The sequence below is a fragment of the Salmo trutta genome, chromosome 25 (genome assembly GCF_901001165.1).
Source record: "Salmo trutta chromosome 25, fSalTru1.1, whole genome shotgun sequence".
NCBI lineage: Eukaryota > Metazoa > Chordata > Actinopteri > Salmoniformes > Salmonidae > Salmo > Salmo trutta.
The window spans coordinates 46,552,480-46,575,516 of record NC_042981.1 but is presented as its reverse complement, the minus strand read 5'-3'; the positions used below and the strand labels follow the sequence as shown (position 1 = coordinate 46,575,516).

At 46.1% G+C, this 23,037-nt stretch overlaps 1 protein-coding gene across 4 annotated transcripts in view; it reads left to right on the top strand.

Annotated features, from left to right (window-relative positions):
• LOC115162626 (protein Smaug homolog 1) overlaps positions 1-23,037 on the top strand; it is a 75,207-nt gene that overhangs the window by 25,636 nt on the left and 26,534 nt on the right. For all 4 annotated transcript variants that reach the window (XM_029714101.1, XM_029714100.1, XM_029714103.1 and 1 more), the window contains exon 3: positions 18,480-19,061. In XM_029714101.1, the coding sequence (XP_029569961.1) occupies positions 18,480-19,061 (582 nt within the window). The remainder of the gene's footprint in view (positions 1-18,479; positions 19,062-23,037) is intronic.

Below are 23,037 nucleotides of genomic sequence, written 5' to 3'. Positions count from 1 at the left end.
TTTACACCTTTATTTAACTAGGTAGGACAGTTGAGAACAAGTTCTCATTTACAACTGCGACCTGGCCAAGAGTATACAGAGAAGAGAGTCGGCCTGAGAATTGAATCCTGTGGAACCCCCATAGAGACTGCCAGAGGTCCGGACAACAGGCACTCCAATTTGACACACTGAACTCTGAGAAGTAGTTGGTGAACAAGGCGAGGCAGTCACTTGAGAAACTAAGGCTGTTGAGTCTGCCGATAAGAATGCGGTGATTGACAGTCGAAAGCCTTGGCCAGGTCGTTGAATACAGCTGCACAGTATTGTCTCTTATCGATGGCGGTTATATCATTTAGGACCTTGAGCGTGGTTGAGGTGCACCCATGACCAGCTCGGAAACCAGATTGCATATCGGAGAAGGTACGGTGGGATTCGAAATGGTCGGTGATCTGTTTTGGTAACTTGGCTTTCAAAGACCTTAGAAAGGCAGGGTAGGATAGATATAGGTCTGTAACAGTTTGGGTCTAGTGTGTCTCCCCCTTTGAAGAGTGGGATGACTGCAGCAGCTTTCCAATCTTTGGTGATCTCAGACGATACAAAAGGGAGGTTGAACAGGCTAGTAATAGGGGTTGCAACAATTGCAGCGGATCATTTTAGAAAGAGAGGGTCCAGATTGTCTAGACCAGCTGATTTGTAGAGGTCCAGATTTTGCAGCTCTTTCAGCACATCGGCTATTTGGGTGAAGGAGAAATGGGGGAGGCTTGGGCAAGTTGCTGTGGGGGGTGCAGAGCTGTTGACCGGGGTAGGGGTGGCTTTTTGGAGTTTGTGCTACAGGAGGCAAATTTCTGTTTTAAAAAGCTAGCCTTTGCTTTCCTATCTGCCTGTGTATATTGGTTCCTTACTTCCCTGAAAAGTTGTATATCGCGGGGGCTATTCGATGCTAATGCAGTACGTCACAGGATGTTTTTGCTTGTCAAGGGCAGTCAGGTCTGGAGTGAACCAAGGGCTGTTCCTGGTTAAAACATTTTTGAAGGGTGCATGTTTATTTAAGATGGTGAGGAAAGCACTTTTAAAGAATAACCAGGCGCCCTCTACTGACGGAATGAGGTCAATATCCTTCCAGGATACCCGGGCCAGGTCGATTAGAAAGGCCTGCTTGCTGAAGTGTTTTAAGGAGCGTTTGACAGTGATGAGGGGTGGTCGTTTGACTGCAGACCCATTACTGACGCAGGCAATGAGGCAGTGATCGCTGAGATCCTGGTTGAAGACAGCGGAGGTATATTTGGAGGGCAGGTTGGTTAGGATGATATCTATGAGATATCTATGAGAGTGCCCCGGTTTACGGATTTAGGGTTGTACCTGGTAGGTTCATTGATCATTTGTGTGAGATTTGAGGGCATCTAGTTTAGATTTGTAGGATGGCCGGGGTGTTAAGCATGTCCCAGTTTTGGTCACCTAACAGTACGAGCTCTGAAGATAGATGACGGGGGCAATCAATTCACATATGGTGTCCAGGGCACAGCTGGGACAGAAGGTGGTCTATAGCAAGTGGCAACGGTGAGAGACTTGTTTCTGGAAAGGTGGATTTTTTTTTAAGTAGATGCTCAAATTGTTTAGGCACAGACCTGGATAGTATGACAGAACTCTGCAGGTTATCCCTGCAGTAGATTGCAACTCCACCTTTGGCAGTTCTCTTGTCGGAAAATGTTTATAGTTAGGGATGGAAATTTCAGGGTTTTTGGTGGCCTTCCTAAGCCAGGATTCAGACACAGTTAGGACATCCGGGTTGGCACAGTGTGCTAGGGCAGTGAATAAAACGAACTTAGGGAGGAGGCTTCTAATGTTAACATGCATGAAACCAAGGCTTTTACGGTTACAGAAGTCAACAAATGTGAGCGCCTGGGGAATGGGAGTGGAGCTAGGCACTGCAGGGCCTGGATTACCCTCCACATCACCAGAGGAGGAGTAGGATAAGGGTACGGCTAAAGGCTATAAGAGCTGGTTGTCTAGTGCGTTCGGAACAGAGTAAAAGGAGCAGGTTTCTGGGCATGGAAGAATAGATTCAAGGCATAATGTACAGACAAGGCTATGGTAGGATGTGAATACAGTGGAATTAAGCCTAGGCATTGAGTGACGATGAGAGAGGTATTGTCTCTAGCGACACCATTTAAACCAGGTGAGATCACCGCATGTGTGGGAGGTGGAACAAAAGGGTTAGCGAAGGCATATTTCACTGTAGAGCCTCCAGCCCAGCTCAGTAAGACAATAATCACTAACCAAAACAGCAATGGACAAGGCATATTGACATTAGGGAGAGGGGGTATGCGTAGCCGAGTGATCATAGGGTCTAGTGAGTAGCTAGGCGGGCTAGAAACATGGCGATTCAGACAGCTAGCGGGCCGGGGATAGCCATTTAGCAGATAAGCATTCAGGGGACGTCGCGACGGAGGAGCCTGTTGAAAACCGCCTCGGGCGGATTACGTCGGTAGACCAGTCGTGAAGGATCGGCGGGGCTCCGTATTGGCAGTAAAAGGGGTCCAGGACAATTGGCAAAATAGGTATTGTAGCCCAAGGAAGTGGCTGATGGACCTCTTCAGCTAGCCGGGAGATGGGCCTAGCATAGGCTAGCTCCAGGCTAATGTATGCCTCGGGACAGAGACGTTAGCCAGGAGTAGCCACTTGGATAGCAGCTCAAGAGGCTTTCCTGCAACTAACATCCGTCAAGTTAGAGTTGACTTAAAAATGTTCTGTTATAGCCAACAATGTACTTGCTTTAATATAAAAAATTGTCAGGTAGTGGTACTGTAACCAGGCGATGACAATGGTACCAGACTGACCAATGAACGGTCTTGTCTTTGACTGTTCCTTTGTCCGCAGTGAACAGTGAATGGCCATATTGTACTGTAGGTTTGTCCCATGCTCAGCCTGGTTCCTGGGTTCATGCCATGTTCTCAGGTCTGTGCAGTGTGCAGGAACTCTCAACCTCACAATCCTGCTGGAATCTGCACTGAGTGGACTCTATTAGAGATACACACACACACACACACAGCTACACACAGACATAAACACACATACAAACACGAATGCAGTTCAACCGATTTGGTCACTGCAGCGTTCAAGATGAGCTATTACTGCACGCTCACCGTTGCTCTGTGCTTTACACACTTCTCTAGATGGTTGTGTTTGTCCACCCTCTGTCTCACTGTATTTTTGTGTGGTTGGTCTATGTGCCACTCTACAGTTCTAAACTTTTCAGGACCCTGTCTTTCAATGATAATTTGTAAAAATCCAAGTAACTTCACAGATCTTCGTTGTAAAGGGTTTAAACACTGTTTTCCATGTTTGTTCAATGAACCATAAACAATTAATGAACATGCACCTGTGGAATGGTTAAGACACTAACAGCTTACAGACGGTAGGCAATTAAGCTCACAGTTATGAAAACGTAGGACACTAAAGAGGCCTTTCTACTGACTCTGAAAAACACCAAAAGAAAGATGCCCAGGGTCCCTGCTCATCTGCGGAACGCGCCTTAGGGATGCTGCAAGGAGGCATGAGTACTGCAGATGTGGCCAGGGCAATAAATTGCAATGTCCGTACTGTGAGACAGGACGGACAGCTGGCAGACCACGTGTAACAACATCTGCACAGGATTGGTACATACGAACATCACACCTGCGGACAGGTAAAGGACGGCAACAACAACAACTGCCTGAGTTACACCAGGAATGCATAATCCCTCCATCAGTGCTCAGACTGTCAGCAATAGGCTGAGACAGGCTGGACTGAGGGCTTGTAGCCTTGTTGTTATGCAGGTCCTCACCAGACATCACCGGCAACAACGTCGCCTATGGGCAGAAACCCACCGTCACTGGACCAGACAGGACTGGCAAAAAGTGCTCTTCGCTGACGAGTCGCGGTATTGTCTCACCAGAGGTGATAGTCGGATTCGCGTTTATCGTCGAAGGAATGAGCGTTACACCGAGGCCTATACTCTGGAGCGGGATCAATTTGGAAGTGGAGGGTCCGTTATGGTCTGGGGCGGTGTGTCACAGCATCAGACTGAGCTTGTTGTCATTGCAGGCAATCTCAACGCTGTGCGTTACAGGGAAGACATCCTCCTCCCTCATTTGGTACCCTTCCTGCAGGCTCATCCTGACATGACCCTCCAGCGTGACAATGCCACCAGCCATACTGCTCGTTCTGTGCGTGATTTCCTGCAAGACAGGAATGTCAGTGTTCTGCCATGGCCAGCGAAGAGCCCGGATCTCAATCCCATTGAGCACGTCTGGGACCTGTTGGATCGGAGGGTGAGAGCTAGGGCCATTCCCCCCAGAAAGGTCTGGGAACTTGCAGGTGCCTTGGTGGAAGAGTGGGGTAACATCTCACAGCAAGAACTGGCAAATCTGGTGCAGTCCATGAGAAGGAGATGCACTGCAGTACTTAATACAGCTGGTGGCCACACCAGATACTGACTTACTTTTGATTTTGACCCCCCCCCCCCGTTTGTTCAGGGACAAATTATTCAATTTCTGTTGAACTTGTCTGTGGAACTTGTTCAGTTTGTCTGTTGTTGAATCTCATGTTCATACAAATATTTACAAAAGTTTGCTGAAAATAAACGCAGTTGACAGTGAGGACGTTTCTTTTTTGCTGAGTTTTTATATAGACATTCACAGGTTCACCTCTGTTTGAGCCCACTGCACTGTACAGTGGTGTGCTCTGAAGTGCCGGTTCCTCTATTATTGCAGTATTATACTACTACACTATGCAGTACATTGCTGTGCGTCATAAAGCCTTGCCATTCAACTGACGTCTTGACTGGGTCATTTTTGGGGTCTTATTCCTTTTTGCTCCTGGTTGACCCATCTTGGTAATGCAACATTAGCCAGCCCTTAAGAGGGCACATCTGTGGGAATGTAACCGTATCCGTGCGAGTGCCTGCGCGCTTGACCTGCATGGTTATCTAACCTATGCGGAAGTATCCAACTACTTTGTCTATTTTTATTTTTTTTTTCTCCCTCCGTTCTCAGCAGGTACGGAAATCAAGCTTTCTTCCAGAGAGGAAAATAATTATCATACCTCTCCAAATGAGTCTGGGTCGAGAGTGGGGGCGGAATGGGCCCCAGCCATTTCCTTAAATAGAGCTCTTGGGCTTCTCCAATTGGGTTGGACTTGAGGCTAGCATTCCGGGCATAGCTAGGACTGCGACATTCTGAGCCACACAACAAAATAGTCCACTACAGCCACAGCAGCCATTTCCAACAGGTAGACTGGAATTGCAGTCACTGAGTGCAGCCGGCTCCCTCTGTTCACATTGCTTTTACAGCCACCTTCCAGACTTGCCTGGGTAATACTGCTCAGTTCTAGACCCGCCTCCTCCTCATTGCCAGGGGTGACGGGAGAGCAGAGGAAGGGTATGTGTTGACTTGGGTTTCCGTTGAGATGGTAAGGATATCAATGAACGACTCAATTACTTCTAGAAATTGACTTGATGTCATTAGGAAGGGAATAGTTACTTTGTGCTTTATTGCTACAATACTTGATACATACAATGTCTGTCTGATGAAAGCAGGTTGGTTTGCAATCAATTAAATTATTAAGACTAAACAAGTCTCGTTAGTGACATGTGCATATCGTCATGTGCATTGTCACTCTCTGGAAAAGCACTCGTCAAACGTGAAAGGGGAAAGGAATATAGCACACTTATGTACAGGGATACTACTTTTAGGTAGCAGTGATGCGTTTCCTTTTCCTCTTCCTCGTGGAAGAGGAAGTAGAGCATCCTGAAAGCGTGTAGCTTATCGTCACTGGCTCAACAATAGGTGACCGCAAACGCGCGGGCACACACACAGAGGACGCTGGCATGCTGGATCTGGGGGTTAGTGACAGAAGCAGGTGTTTCCCATTTTGTTGTCATTCTAGCTGAGCTCAATAGATAGTTAGCTCTTGCGCGGCTACGCAACTATTTCCAATGCTCGGAACAGGATTAGAGGTCATAAATGAAACTTCGAGGGAAACACACATTCCCTTTCAGACAGGAGTTAAGTTGACTTATTCCTGGTAACACTTCATTTTAAGGGGTCTTATTACAGTGTAGTTACATATGTAGTTACACTGGAACAAGTGTTGTAGTTATAATTCATAGTTACACTGTAATTGCATTCTGTAATTACAGCGGTGTAACAACAAATGCCTGTTACCATGCTTGTTACAAATGTTAAAGTTTCTGATGCCATCCCAACGCACCATATTTCAGCCTGCCCAAAGCACATAAGTTTTAGCAAATTGAAAACAGACCACCTCATTGGCACAACTCTGCAATAAAGGGCTCTGGAGTCTGATGCCCAGACCCAATAGCAAAAATGGGTTCACAAATGGTTAACATCAAATAAATACTTTATTTCAATAATTTAATGGTGCATTTGACAATGGGTCAATTACTTTAACCATCAATAAAAAAAAATGTTGACACAATAAAAAGTTATGGTTAAAATTGTGAGTCATTCGTGCTTGTCATTGTAAGCCTATTAAGCTTGGCTGAATCATGTAACCTTACAAGGGTTTCACTGTTGAGGAACATTCTCACTTTTGGATGGGATGTGCAATTATATATTTATCCCAGGAATTAAGGCATCATGCCAAGATCTACCCATCTACGCTCTAAATTACGACGACCTCAAACATGCCCACATGTTGACACTGATGTCATGTAACAGTGCACAAAGAACGGGGTCGAGAAGGTCAGTGTGAAATCCAGACATGAAAGATTGTCGCTAAAGAAACAAAGTGTTGTAGGTCAAAAACATCAACACAGGAGAGAGAGAGGTTTTCCATGCAATTAGTTTTCTTTTTCTGGATAAATGAATTCTGCTGGACGATTTAGCATAGCTGGCTATGCTGTTTTCTAGTTGGATAGCAAACGTTAGCTGGTGTTTTTGTTGGGCCTACCAACTAGGCTAGCTAGCTAGTTACCATCTACAGAATAGACTTTCCATGCAATCTGTTTTTTTGGATTGGCTAGAACGCTAGCTAGCTAGTTTTCTAACCTTAACTAGCTAAAGCTGGCAAATATGCTATGGTAGCTTCTAGAGGTGTGCCGAGTCGTCGGACTAAACGAGTATCGTAACAGAAATGGGCAATTTTCTGGAGACGATTATGACAGTATTTATTTTGTAATTATCCGTGATCGGAGAAAAAATATAGATTTTGGGGGGCTAGCATGATTCTTTCTCATGTCAGTCAAGTGAGGTGTTACATGGTCTAAATAACTCAACTGGCTAGTCTGCCTGTCTGTAAAGAGAAGGGTGGGCTGTATGTTCTGATTGGATAGAGTGAAGCTGTATATTTCTGTCCAGTCGCTTCATAATTTCACCCGATCACTTTCACTTCTTCTCTGTTTAGGTCTGATCGTTTAGATTGCTGCTGCCTCTTGTTAGCCTGCTACTATGATAGATCAAATAGCAAACTTGTCTGCCTGCTGTACAGGTTAGGACACATAGACACACATTGGGGAAGATGGCGTTCTCCTGACATACGCCAAACCCAGATTTGTCCGTCGGACTGCCAGATGGTGAAAGCTTAAAGCAAGATGGCGCCGACAGACATGGCAGCTCTGCTTCTAGCGCCTAAGCAACTTTGCAGTATTTTGTTTTTTGTATGTTATTTCTTACATTATTAGCCCAGAACATTTTTTGTGTTGTTACATACAACCGGGAAGAACTTTTGGATATCAGAGCGGTGGTAACTAACCAGCATTACAACCAGGAATACAACTTTCCAGAATTGGATCCATTGTTTGTACCCCCCCAGGGCAATTGAACGTATCCCAGAGGCTGCTCCAAGACGCCGCTGGCGGAGAAGAGGTATTCAGAGCGGACTTCTAGTCCGACTCAGGAGGCGTGCTTACAATCCACCGCTTCCGAGTATATTACTCACTAATGTTCAGTCTCTGAATAGTAAAGTAGACAAGCTCAGGGCGAGGATCTCCTTCGAGTGACATCAGGGACTGTAACATACTCTTTCATGGAGTTATGGCTCTCCGGATATACTGTCCCCGTCCATACAGCCAGCGGGGTTCTCAGTAAATCACGCAGACAGGAATAAAGAACTCTCCGGGAGGAAGAAAGGTGGTGGTGTATGTTTCATGATTAACTACTCATGGTGTGATTGTGATAATGTACAGAAACTCCACTCCTTTTGTTTACCCAACCTAGAATACCTCAAAATCAAATGCCGACCATATTACCTCCCAAGATAATTCTGTTTGGTTAAAGTCACAGCCGTGTATATTCCCCCTGAAGCCGTTACCACGACGGTCCTCGAGCTACACTGGACTTTGTGCAAACTGGAAACCACATCCTGAGGCCGCATTTATTGTAGCTGGGGATTTTATGAAAGCAAATTTAATGAAAGTTGCATCAACACATTGACTGTAGTACTTGCGCTGCCAAAATGCTCGATCACTGCTACTCCCTCTCCCGGGATGCCTACAAGGCCCTCCCCCGATCTCCCCTCAGAAAATCAGATCACGACTCCTTTTTTACTCCTCCCTTCCTATAGACAGAAATTGAAACAGGAAGTACCTGTGCTAAGGTCTAATCAACACTGTTCTGACCAATCGGAATCCATGCTTCAAGATTGTTTTGATCACGCGGACAGGGATATGTTCCGGGTAGCCTCTGAGAAGAACATTGACTTATACATGGACACGGTGACTGAGTTCATCAGGAAGTGTATAGGCGACGTTCCCACTGTGACTATTAAAACCTACCCAAACCAGCAACTGTGGATTGATGGCAGCATTCAAGCAAAACTGAAAATGTGAACCACTGCATTTAACCATGGCAAGGTGACTGGGAATATGGTTGAATACAAACAGTGTAGTTATTCCATCCGTAAGGCAATCAAACAGGCAAAACATCAGTACAAAGTGGAGACACAATTCAACAGCTCCGACACTAGACGTATGTGGCAGGGTCTACAGACAATCACGGATTACATAGGGAAAACCAGCCACGTTGTGGACACCAACGTCTTGCTTCCGGACAAGCTAAACACCTTCGCCCGCTTTGAGGATAACACAGTGCCACCGACGCGGCCCACTCTCCTTCTCCGTGGCCGACGTGAGTAAGACATTTAGGTGTGTTAACCCTCGCAGGGCTGCCTGCCCAGACGGCATCCCTGGACTTGTCCTCACAGCATGCGCAGACCAGTTGGCTGGAGTGCTTACGGACATATTCAAATTTACAAATGGTGTAGCCTACCTGGCATATTAAAAACGTAACTGCAGGTTGGCCTGACCTCCATATGCTATTCCAGTACAGGCTACGGATTACGTTTTTTTGGTTGTTGTGGGACATTCTAAATACATACAAATTCAGTACACATACAGCATGTTAGTAGGCTTTATGTAAAAAAAACGGATTAAGTTGAGAATAGTCTGATGGGTGTGAATATTATCAAGTGCTTGTCAAATTGTGAGTGCGAGACTGATGAAGCTTGCGCAGCAAAACGCTTGTCTTTCATGTGACTTTTTTCAAATCATCATTAGTCTCATCATGCAGCCTTACAATGTATTAAACATCTAAACATATAGCCCAACGTTTGTAGAACAACTAAAGTTACATGAATAACTCTAAATTAAGCATAAAGGAGGACCTGTTTCTTTTGTTAACCGCTCAACACAGAATGCGCACTCCCTCGGAAATCGTTTGGGGAATAATATCCTTCATTTTATTCAGCTATGTTAAATTGTATTGTTCTTACTATAAAATAGTACAAACAATTCTCTTCCTATCCTGTCTCACAATGTCTTCCTCTTTCACACATGGTCTCACTCTCCTCCCTCTCCCCCTCCTTTTTCCTTCCCTCTCCTCTCTGTGTGAGCTCTAGACAGGGCCCTGTCTGTCTGCTCATTACCTCTATGTCAGTGGGTCAGTCAGGGGCTGAAGCCTTCAGATTAGCCTAGCAGGGATCCTGGTCACTAAAGTACAGTTCTTCCTGCCTAGCTGGCTGGTTCTTTAGAAGTGCTGCAGGCCAGGACTTTAAGTCTTTTCTCTCTCTGTTTTACTCTTTCTCTTTCTTTCGCTCACTTTTTTTATTTTCTTTAGTTGTTCACTTTCTTTCCATCCCTCCTGCGTTCTCTTCTCTCTCCAGCCCTTGTTAACCTCTTTTTTTTGCCCTCTTCACATCTCCTATCTCTCACACACACACTCACACACACACACACACATTCTCCTACCTCACCTTACACCCGGATCCGAGGCGATGCAAGTCTCTGGGTTTTGGGCCTGTGGGTGCCTGTCTGCCTGTCGACCCAGCCCTGCAGCGTACCGCCACTGCTTGTGGAGAGGGTGGGCCAGGCGGGAGGCCTATGATGAGCTCACTCCTACTCACACACTCTCTCTCTGCCTCCCTCCCTCAGCCCTGGTCTTTCTTTGGAGAAACCTCACCCCAAGTTAGCGTGTCAGCTCAGTATACTTTCGGGAAGCCAGCCCTGCCTGCTGCTATACTTAGAAACGGAGTCAGCCCAGTCCATTTGCACTGGTGTCTCCTCTCTCCTCTCTGTCTCTCTGTCTCTCTCGAACTATCAGGGGCTCACAGCTGGATGACAGCTGAACTGAATAACCATACGGATGGACTTTGAGGAACAGCCAAAGCTTACTACATGATTCCATATGTGTCATTTCATAATTTTGATGTCTTGACTATTATTCTACAATGTAGAAAATTGTAAAAATAAAGAAAAACCCTTGAATGAGTAGGTGTGTCCAAACTTTTGACTGGTACTGTACGTTGGCTTTGTCCCTACATTCTGGTGTATGTTAGTTTCCCTCCCTTGTCCCTTTTCCTCCCAACAACCACTGATATGGAACAAACTTTCTGGTGAAAGTTAGATTTGTAGTAACTTATCCAGTCTTTTCAGGTACATGTGTCAATGGTGGAGAATGAGAGGGAAGCCTTCTATTTGTATTGGATCACGGGTAGTACCTCCATTTTTTTTCCGTCCCCCATAGCCTACTCTCTCTGTCCCCCACTTTTCTGTTTCTCCCCCACTTTTCTTCTTTCTCTCCCCCACTTTTCTTCTTTCTCTCCCTCTCCATTCTGTGGAACATATTAGAAGTTGTTTGGTTGTTTGTTATGGTAGGGCTACAGAGGGCTGGAGCAAGTGTATGTGTGTGTGTGTGTGTGGGGGGGGGGGGGGGGGGGGGTTCAAAGAGAAACTCTGTCTAACCAGCGCCGGTTTGGGGATGCAGCATCAGCTCGGAAACTGCATTCTTCAGCTAGGACCTGTGGTATGCCAGCGCATTCCTCACTGCTGAGCTGGAGAGTCCATTCGGGAAGGATATGGGTGGGAAACCTTTTTTCCCTTTTTTTTTTCTTTCATTCCCCCCTCTCATCTTTCTTTCCTTCTTCTTTTCTGGAAAGGCTTCCAACTCCCCCTTCTTGGTCTTTCGTCTCATTCTGAATTGCCTTTTCCAAAGTTGACATTTTGTAAGTTTTGCCCTACTTTTCCACACCTGGAAAATCCTGTTGAGTTGTTGGTCGTGTGAATGGGTGTAGGTGCGCGCAGTGGGTCTCTTGCCATGGCCCAATTCAGTGTTGTTGTTTTTTTCTCTCTCTGTGTGGGTAAAAGTACAGACCAACCACTTTGGCCGTGACCCCACTCTGCGAGGGTGTCTCAGGCAGAGTTTGTATATGCAAAAAAATAAACGTTTTGTGAAATAGGACAAATGTATAAGCACCCACCAAATTATTATGACTATTTTTCTTTCTGGGCCACTTTTCATTGCTTTTCCCCCTTTCTCTCAGTCTGTTGGCTTGATTAAACTTCCAAACTCCTCCTCTTGCTCTTTTGAGCAAGCTTTTCTGAGGGAGATACACTACATGACAAAAGTATGTGGACAACTGCTCGTCAAACATCTCATTCCAAAATCATGGGCATTAATATGGAGTTGGTTCCCCCTTTGCTGCTATAACAGTCTCCACTCTTCTGGGAAGTCTTTCCACTAGATGTTGGAACATTGCTGTGGTGACTTGCTTCCATTCAGCCACGAGCATTAGTGAGGTCGCCACTGATTTTGGGCGATTAGGCCTGTTTCGCAGTCGGCGTTCCAATTCATCCCAAAGATGTTCGATGGAATAGAGGTCAGGGCTCTGTGCAAGCCAGTCAAGTTCTTCCACACCGATCTCGACAAACCATTTTGGTATGGACCTCGCTTTGTGCACAGGGGCATTGTCATGCTGAAACAGGAAAGGGCTTTCCGCAAACTATTGCCACAAAGTTGGAAGCACAGAATCATTTACAATGTCATTGTATGTTGTGGCATTAAGATTTCCCATCATTAGAACTAAAGGGCCTAGCCCGAAGTATGAAAAACAGCCCCAGACCATTATTCTTTCTCCACTAAACTTTACAGTTGGCACTATGCATTGGGGCAGGTTGCGTTCTCCTGGCGTCCACCAAACCCAGATTGTGAAGCATGATTCATCGCTCCAGATAGGTGCTCCAGAGTCCAATGGTGGTGAGCTTTACACCACTTCAGCCGGCGCTTGGCATTGCGCATGGTGGTCTTAGGCTTGTGTGCGGCTGCTCGGCCATGGAAACTCATTTTATGAAGCTCCAAACGAAAAGTTATTTCCCGATGTTGCTTCCGTAGGCAGTTTGGAACTCTGTAGTGAGTGTTGCAACCGAGGACAGACGATTTTTACACGCTTCAGCACTCGGCAGTCCTCTTGTGTGGCCTACCACTTCGCGGTTGAGCTGTTGTTAGTCCTAAACGTTTCCACTTCACAATAACAGCACTTAGTTGACCCGGGGCAGCTCTAGCGGGGCAAAAGTTTGACGAACTGACTTGTTGGAAAAGTGGCATCCTATGACAGTGCCATATTGAAAGTCACTGAGCTCTTTGGTACGGGCCATTCTGCTACCAATGTTTGTCTATTTAGATTGCATGGCTGTGTGCTCGATTGTATACACCTGTCAGCAACGGGTGTGGCTGAAAAAGCAGAATCCATTAATATGAAGGTTTGTCCATATACATGTAGTGTAACTGTGGCTAAAGGCTAAACCTCAAGTTGTGAAGGCAAATGTTACAGGGATACGCTGTGTTGAACGGAACGAGTCGCCCCCTATTGACTCAACACTATAAAAAGGCCCCCGGTACCGCGGCGGGCACATAGAGGGCCCGGGACCTGTTTGTTTTGCTGACAGGATGAAAACGGGCCTGTAGGCTTAGGCCCTATAAACCTGGCTCTAAACTCTGCCATGAAGTAAACTTCAGACGGAAAACAGGCAGCGCTGGGTGGATGGTGGCCCAAAGCATTGTGGTGGGGGGGGGCGGGTAGAGTGGCGGGCTAATAATGGCATTTTTTGGGGCCGTGTGGAGTGTTTGGTGTACACGCAATGTGTGGTGGCTGGCTGGCTGTTTTTCGGTTGATGTGCTCTTCTGGTCTCGTATAAATAGGGTGTTATCTCTCTCCCGCCCACCGTTGTTGGGACTGTGTGTGATGTTGACCAGGCCTATTTTTAGAACAAGGGGAATCATGTGTCCGACAATCTCTCCCTGTGTGTGTGTGTGTGTGTGTGTGTGTGTCATCTCAGCCAATTATAAAAATCACTTGTGTAACTAATTTTCCACAGTGACTCGACATAATCTATTGTCCATCCAGGTATAGGAATTAAGAAGTGGCTGTCTGTCTTGTATCTGTACAGAAGTTATGCTTCCCGAGCTGCTGGATTTACATCTGTCATTTGATGTCTCAAAGTTTGATTTAATTCGAAGGAGACACTTCCTGTGAACAGTTAGTTGGCTATGTAATGGGTTTGGCATGGACCCAGTGACCACTTCTCTCTCTCTCGATGTCATACCTCTCCCTGTCTCTGTGTGAGGTCAGAAACCAAAGCTGTGGCTTGTTTATGAAGGACAGCCAACCACTGTAAGATGTCATTTGCCACAGCTCAGGCAGCTTGAGCGAAGTTGGACCATCTGGTGGTGAAGCCAGGTCAGACTCTGACATACAGTGCGGGATATTTTTTTGGTTGAATTGTGACGTAGCCTAGCCTACAACCTGGCTTACCACTGCCATGACGACCGTTTGAAAACTCCCAAGTTTGTTTTTGTAATCCTATTAAAGCAGAGACCTCTCTATCTATAGGCATCCATTTATTTTGGAGTGGGTTTGAAGAGTCTATTTTATTTAGAGTTGTCTGTCTCTTTGTCATTTCTACTCTGCCGGCAAGTAAAATGATCTACGGTGTTGGTGGTGATGACAAACCTTTTCCTTCCTGTGGTGACCTGTATGAGGGCTTTGTATCATAGGAATCTATTCCAAAGAAAGAGCTTGGAACCTTTAACCCTGATTTTTATTTCTATGGTTGGTAACTGTCTCTTCTGTATCATCCGTGGGGTTTGTGGCACCAGACTTGCAGGGAGACAGTTGGGCTGAGCCCAGGAAGTGCGAGAACCACATGCCTCTGCAAAGTGGCCCAAGTGGAAAAACACGGCTGTATTTATACACTGAGCGAAGGACGCACCCTTTTTGATGAGTGCCATGGCCGCTGGTCCAAATGACACCCTGTTCCCAGTGTTTTCCCTATATTCATTTAGAATAATTTTTGTATTACATTTCTTTTATCATATTTTGGGGAGAAAATGTGGTTTCTTTCTGAAGAGAAAGAAACCAAATATGGCCCAATGCAGAAATTTTAGAAAGCCACACCCTCTGCGACAGCGGAAAAAGTGTTTTGTTTGCTGGGCCGGTGTGCCACGTAGAGTTCACCAGGCAACACAGCATTTTCTAGTTGAGAGAACAGGCCCAAGTCCGACTGACTGAAGGAGGGTAATCCTTTGACTGGACGGGGGGCTGGGAGTTACTGTGAATGTGATCCACACATTCCCAGAAATGACCTCTCCCTCTGTTAAGGCCAGTCACCACACCCTCAGAGTTAGGTTGGGGAGGACAGAGGGAGCTATTAGAGAGTGAGGAACTCAGACTGACATCTTTCAGCGGGAGAGACAAAAATGAGTAGGAATGAGAGACTGAGGGAGCGATTACTCAGGCCCAGTGAGGGGTGGTAAGGAGCGGCATCTCATTGTTTCCTTTCTACTTCTACAGCCCCTCAAGTGTCTGCTCTGCTTTTTATTTACATTTTTTAATCTCTCTCCCTTTTTCTGCTGGAGTTGGATGAGGTTAACACTACCCTGAGGGGTCAGCGAGGGTGGGGATAGAGGGAGGAGGAAAGCAGAGGAGAAGTCTTCCACAGACTTCAGAACTCTCCCTCCTTGTTGCATTCCTCTGGGTTCACTAGTGGCCTGTTTCCCTAGCCTAGTGACCACACTTTGACCTCTGAACGCTGTAAACTGACCTCTTGACAGGCAATGTCTGGGCAGGTTTCCCTCTCTTTTGTAAAGGAAGCGTTCGCATCCACTGAGACTCGTCCAGCTGTTGTTGACTCTTGTTCTTTCCAACCCCCGGGGGTGCATCTCTAGTGGTATTAGAGTCTCGTCTTCTTACCTTTGTACTGTAATGATGATGTGTAAGCAAATTCCCGGAGGGCGGTTTCCATATTGCTTTTCACCTGTCCTGTGTTTTCAGATCAGTGTGTGTGTGTGTGTGTGTGTGTGTGTGTGTGAGAGAGAGGGAGAGAGAGATTTTTTTTGTATTCTACATTGTTGATTGTGTGTCACACAGCACAAGATGAATGGATACCCGTTCAAAAATGCACGTAACATAATCCCATTTCAATAAAGTGTGATCAATGTTGCTCTTCTTCCCGGACAGGCAAGGAATAGATGAATCAAACTGACACTTAGAGGGAGGAAGACTTGTGGTCTCAAGCTGTTTTTGGATGTCATCTATATGTGAATACAGGGAGGATGTGAAGGGGGAGAGCAGGGAGGAGGAGGGAGGAAGTGAGAATCCCAGAGATGAGTAGGCTATTGTATTAGCTGCCTGCTGCTCCCATGCACAACTAACCCCCTAGAGAGAGAGAAAGCGAGAGAGGGGGGAGTGAATGAGGAGGAGAAAGAAGGCCAAGTAAAGAAGGATGAAAAGAGAGGGAGTGGAGGAGCATAGTAGACTGAGAGCGACCGTAGGGCAGCCGGTGGATTGGAGAGTCGGTGGATAGTGAAAGCAATAAAGGGAGAGGGGGAGCTCAGGCCAAGTCAAGTGCGCACTCACTCAAGTGAGGGGTGTTACTGGGGGTCATGAGGACTTGATTACCAGATAAACTGGGCCTTTGGCCCAGCAGAGCCATAGGCAGTAGGTACAGCACTGGGGCACCACTATATGGGGAAATAGACCTACATCTCCTCATTCCCTGGTTATCTTTTTAAAATCTAACCTTTTATTTAACCAGGCAAGTCAGTTAAGAACAAAATGTTATTAACAATGACGGCCTACCGGGGGAACAGTGGGTTAACTGCCTTGTTCAGGGGCAGAACAACAGATTTCTACCATGGCAGCTCGGGGATTCGATCCAGCAACCTTTTGGTTACTAGTCCAACACTCTAACCACTAGGCTACCTGCTGCCCCCTGCCCTTTTGTTGACACCTGCAGATACTGTAGATGGTCTCGAATACATGCTGGTGCTCCTTCTTCCAGAGATAAAATCCCAATTTCATCTTTACTTGGTCCTGAAGCAAGCAGTGTAGACTCAGGTTTGAGTGTTTTATCCCTGGGCATGGTTGTAGCGTACATGTCTTCTGATTGAAAAGATTACATCTCCTCTTTTTTTGGGAAGGTGTCCTCTCATGCTCACTCCCTCTCTCTTTCCCACTATTTTGTTGCTCTCTTTTTCTCTCGCACACTCTCTCCTTTCCTCTTCATCCTTTCCTTACACTGCCTCTCTTTCTCCTCTTTCCCTCCGTCGCTCTCTCCCTGTCTTCTTCCTTCTCTCTATCCCTTTCTACCTCCTGTCTCTCTTGCCGTCAGGGCGCGTGAACTTTAAAAATGGCAGTGCCAAAAAAAAAGCCCTAGCTACCGAAGGGGATACTTAATCATAGACCACAGAGCCGCCCGCCTGTGGTCCCCATTAGGTGACATCTGTGTGCTTTCTAAACAAGGAGTTTGCCTTGCCTCATTCCCAAACAAGCCTCCGGACTCAGGACGTGTCCCAAATGGCACCCTACTACCTATATAGTGCTCTACTTTTGACCTATGGGCCCTAGTCAAAAGTAATACACTATATAGGGAATAGAGTGCCATTTGGGACACGGCCTTTGTTTCTGTGACAAAGCTGTGACCTCTGGAGAATACTGTGTACTGTAGCATTTATTTATTCCCTCTCGTCATGTATCAGAATTAGAGATGAGGACTACAGTAGCCTACATCTGCCCGGCCTGTTATGTTTGACCAATGACGTAAAGGGTCACACAAACATGCACACATCCCGATCCCCTAAACAGGAAGTTAACCCCTGGGCTGACTGCAGTATCCTCTACTCTTACAATACAGTCTCCTCTATTCTCGGTGGCGGTCAGACCGGAGCCCCACAGCTTCGACCCGGAAGTATGTATAGCCTCTGTCCCAATCTGATAGGAATGACGCAATGTTTCTGAGACGCGTGCTTCTCACGGCTGCAGTGCTGAGACAACAATAGGCTCCACAACTCCACAGGGTAGGTATAGCAACCACACTGCCTTGGGCTCAACTAACTACCCACCTACTCTTGACTTCTAGATATTCCTTCTATTGTCCGTTCTTCCTTGATGTTATCACTGATTTAGGCATGATTGGACAAGTGAACTAGAGGGAAATACCACATGGCTTTCCCCTGTCCATTCATTTCTAATCCGTGATTACTTAGAGGAAGGAGGGATGCACTTTTAAAGAATTTGAACTTGGCGATTTTAACAAAAGAGGAAAATAAAAAGTGACACCTCGTAATCAATCTTGTCCTTCATCGCCTCTCGTTCCTCCATCCACCCCTTGCTTTCTCCGTCTGCCCACCGCCATGTGTGGTTGTAAACAGGTTATTGATTATTTTATGTTCCTGTCAAGTCCTGTTTAAGGGTGGGGGGGTAAGGCATCTGGATTTCCTACAAGCAAAAGCAAGAGCTCCCACAACATAATTGTTTTGGAATAACTGAAGTACTTATTTTTCTTCCAGCTCCCACAATATGTTGGGGATACGTTGAGAATCTGTTGAGATGTGAAGAGAGAGAGGCTTTGCCTGGAGTTCTATCGAGCTGATGGCCAAATCCACCCTGCCTCTTTCCTTAGAGAACGAGCTAATACAAACGCCATGGGTCTATCCCGGGCTTCACTCAGCCCAGTGCGAAAGGCAATTACAGAACATTTCCACCGAAAGATATTGTGTGGAACAGAATTGATGTTCTGACTTGCTGGATAAGGGATCGTCCCACACACATTGCTATCTGCAAAATTCAAAGTGTTGCACCATCCTGAAAAAGCCACGGTTATGTTTTGCTGTACTAACCCTTCCTCTCTCTTTTTTTTCTCTCCACTCCCCTCCTCTCTCTTCCTCCCCCAGTGGTGATCAGCCAGTGGCAGGGTGAGCCCAAGGAGCGTGTCATCTCCCTGGTCCTCACCCACCTGCCCCTGCTCAAGCCGGGCAACGTCGAAGCCAAGGGCGAGTACATGCGCCTTCTCCCCCGCATCTTGGCGCACACCATCGACCATGGCCGCCACCTCGAAGAGTCACGCCAACTCCTCTCCTATGCCCTCATCCACCCGGCCACCTCGCTGGACGACCGCGCTGCCCTCGCCCTCTGGCTCAACCACCTGGAGGAGCGCGCCGCTGCCCGGGGCGACTCGTTGGAACGGCCACCCCCCGCCCCGGCCTCACTCCATCAGACGCCCCCTTCGACACACTCCTTGTCAGGGTCCAGTTGGAGTTCCTCAGGGAGCCACCTGGGTCAGCTATACCACCACCAGCGCTACGGCTCGGATGATAGGCTCAACGGCTGGCAGGGGTCCAGGGACTCGGGATTGGGCAGTGGTTGGCACCAACAGCAGCAGGGGCATGGAGGGTGTGAGAATGGCGGGCACCTGGCACTCTACCCGTCCTCGTCGGTGCCTGGGAGTATCAACACGGTTGGCACGGGCGGCAGCAGTGAGTGGCTCTTTCTTTTTCGATTTCCTGCTTTTTGTAGGTTACGTCCCAAAAGTCTGACATAGCTTCCTTTCCTCGTGTCTTCTCCTGGTTTACTTTCTTTCTGGATCAGCACTGATCTGAAAGCAGTCCAATCAATCAATCAAATTGTATTCATAAAGCCCTGTTTGCATTACAGTAGTATTCTGGCTTATCCTGTAAAGAGCAAGTCGTTAAGTTTGAAAAGCTACCCAGGCTTTTCACCGTCAGTTGTGGTGAATGAAAGGAGACGAGGAAAGGAAGCCGTGTCGAGCCGTGGCCTCCACCACTTATGGTTGTTTTTGTATTTGAAGACTCGCACTCTTAGCAGCATGCTCAGCAGTTGCATGTGCTTAATCAGGGTTCCTGAACGCTACTGACAAGAGGGTGGTCTTTATTAAAGGGACTTAACTCACCTCCGGACTGTTTGAAATTATAGTTTAGTGTGATTTACAATGACATTTTATACCTCTTTAGTGTATTAGCAATCGTTTCAAAGAAAGGGTCTTCCCATTTGACCAGACCTGGGTTAAAATACTATTTGAAATATTTCTAATACTCTTTGTTTTTTCTTTATCCTGTCTGGAGTGCCAGGTGGCCGGGTTTTGCAGTTTTGTGACTTCTATTGGTTCCATTGGGCCAGGCAAGCTCAATCAAGCCCAGCTGAAGTATTTGAATGAATGTTCATGTAGTTCAGATAGAGATATCATGCCTCTTTGATATGGAGAATAAGGAATCATGTCAGCTCTATTTGTGATATTTCTATCTGCAATGATTTCTAATAGGACTTAAACCCAAGCCTGACCCTAACCCTGTAGGTCTAAAGGTGCCATTATCTGTCATCATCCAGGTTATTCCTTCCCTAGTTTCTCATGTTGTTCTTTTTCTCTAACTTTTTCTCTCTGCGTTATGGGAAGGGCCTGTAAGTAAGCATTTCACTGTTAGTCTACACCTATTGTTAACTAAGCATATGACAAATCAAATTTGATTCGATTTTTAGTACTAGAACATTCTAGATCGGCCATATCGGGAGCCAGTGAGGTCAGGCCGTCACATAGGTCAACAGACTCCAAACAAACCAACCCAGCCAGCCAGTAGCCACCTCTGACAAAGGAAAGAAAAATGTCTACCCGCTGTGTGGAAGTCTAAAGCGGTAGGTGGGTTTGTAGGCCCTACTGTGCTCCAGCACCCCAAACCATTCAGATTGAACATATCTGTGGTTAGAGCAGGATATTTCCAGCCGAAGAATGCAATGGTATTTTTTTTTCTTCTCCAATGAAGGAGACAGCTGAGGATATAAATAACGACACATTTAAAGCTCCGGGCCCTGCACAAGATCCTCTTTTATTTTTGACTAGGCTTGGGAGTTTCAGCAGTATGTCCATCGCACAAAGGAATGATTTCACAACTCGAACCTAGAGTTGCCCTTCTTTTAGCCAGTGGTCGGTCACTGTGGGATTAGCCAGCCAATCAGCCAGGATGTTGTCTGAATTGCTGAACGCAATTTGGGTTGGGCACAACTTTGTAGAACGTTCAGATAGAGATATGTCACGTACAACAAACATGCCTGATATGTAGAATCATGTCAGCTCTATTCTATTCTTTTTGCAACAATCCACAATGTTTGCTTACTGAATGTGGCCCTAGTAATCCTCACCCCAACGCAAGTAAATTTACTGTCAGCCAAAGTGGTTAGGTTGGAAAGAATTTTAGCTTATACCCACATTAAGTAATTTTCTCTAGTTTGATTTTATATTCGACCATTTCAACCATTGGACTGTTCTAGGCTACCCAAGAAGTGTTTAGGAATCCCCATCTAGGAAATACCAGGGTCTGTAGTGACGCCTCTAGCACTGAGCTGCACTGCCTTAGACCACTGCGCCACTCGGGAGCTGCAAAAATACTGATATATTTAAAAGTATTTTTGCAGCTCCCGAGTGGAGCAGCGGTCTAAGGCACTGCAGCTCAGTGCTAGATGCGTCACTACAGACCCTGGTTCGATGCTGGGCTGTATCCCATGGGGAAGCACACAATTGGCCCAGCGTTGTCCAGGTTAGGGGAGTGTTTGGCTGGGGTAGGCTGTCATTGTAAATAACTGACTTGCCTAGTTAAATAAAGCGTGTTTTGTGTGTGTGTGTGTATGTATGTATGTGTATATATGTATATGTATATATGTGTGTATATATATATATATATATATATATATATATATTAGTTTATAAACAAAGGAGTTGTAGATTATGGCGAGAAAGTTTGTATAGAAATATTCCATTGCTTAAGTCCCTAATTTGGAGACTGGGCCCCACAAATTATTCTTCCCCCACAATGAAATTGGGTGGGAGGGGAGGGTCTATGGATCTGTCTCCATACGTTCATACGTATGTTAGTATGTACAGTCGTGGCCAAAGGTTTTGAATGACACAAATATTAATTTGATGCCTCAGTGTCTTTAGATATTTTTGTCAGATGTAATTATACTTCAGTATTCCATAGTAACAAGATTTCATAAGTGTCAAAGGCTTTTATTGACAATTACATGAAGTTGATGCAAAGAGTCAATATTTGCAGTGTTGACCCTTCTTTTTCAAGACCTCTGCAATCCGCCCTGGCATGCTGTCAATTAACTTCTGGGCCACATCCTGACTGATGGCAGCCCATTCTTGCATAATCAATGCTTGGAGTTTGTGGGTCTTTGTTTGTCCACCCGCCTCTTGAGAATTGACCACAAGTTCTCAATGGGATTAAGGTCTGGGGAGTTTCCTGGCCATGGACCCAAAATATAGATATTTTATTCCCCGAGCCACTTAGTTATCACTTTTTCCTTATGACAAGGTGCTGCATCATGCTGGAAAATGCATTGTTCGTCATAAAACTGTTCCTGGATGGTTGGGAGAAGTTGTTCTCGGAGGATGCGTTGGTACCATTCTTTATTCATGGCTGTGTTCTTAGGCAAAATTGTGAGAGAGCCCACTCCCTTGGCTGAGAAACAACCCCACGCATGAATGGTCTCAGGATGCTTTACTGTTGGCATGACACAGGACTGATGGTAGCGCTCACCTTGTCTTCTCCGGACAAGCTTTTTTCCGGATGCCCCAAACAATTGGGAAGGGGATTCATCAGAGAAAATGACTTTACCCCAGTCCTCAGCAGTCCAATCCCTGTACCTTTTGCAGAATATCAGTCTGTCCCTGATGTTTATCCTGGAGAGAAGTGGCTTCTTTGCTGCCCTTCTTGACACCAGGCCATCCTCCAAAAGTCTTTGCCTCACTGTGCGTGCAGATGCACTCACACCTGCCTGCTGCCATTCCTGAGCAAGCTCTGTACTGGTGGTGCCCCGATCCCGCAGCTGAATCAACTTTAGGAGACGGTCCTGGGGCTTGCTGGATTTTCTTGGGCACCCTGAAGCATTCTTCACAACAATTGAACCGCTCTCCTTGAAGTTCTTGATGATCCGATAAATGGTTGATTTAGGTGCAATCTTACTGGCAGCAATATCCTTGCCTGTGAAGCCCTTTTTGTGCAATGATGACGGCACGTGTTTCCTTGCAGGTAACCATGGTTTACAGAGGAAGAACAATGATTCCAAGCACCACCCTCCTTTTGAAGCTTCAAGTCTGTTATTCGAACTCAATCAGCATGACAGAGTGATTTCCAGCCTTGTCCTCGTCAACACTCACATCTGTGTTAACGAGAGAATCACTGACATGATGTCAGCTGGTCCTTTTGTGGCAGGGCTGAAATGCAGTGGAAATGTTTTTTGGGGATTCAGTTAATTTGCATGGCAAAGAGGGACTTTACGATTCATCTGATCACTCTTCACAACATTCTGGATTCTGCAAATTGCCATCATACAAACTGAGGCAGCAGACTCAAATTAATATATGTGTCATTCTCAAAACTTTTGGCCACAACTGTACATTAAGCTGGGTGTACACAACACGATTTTGGCCCTTATTTA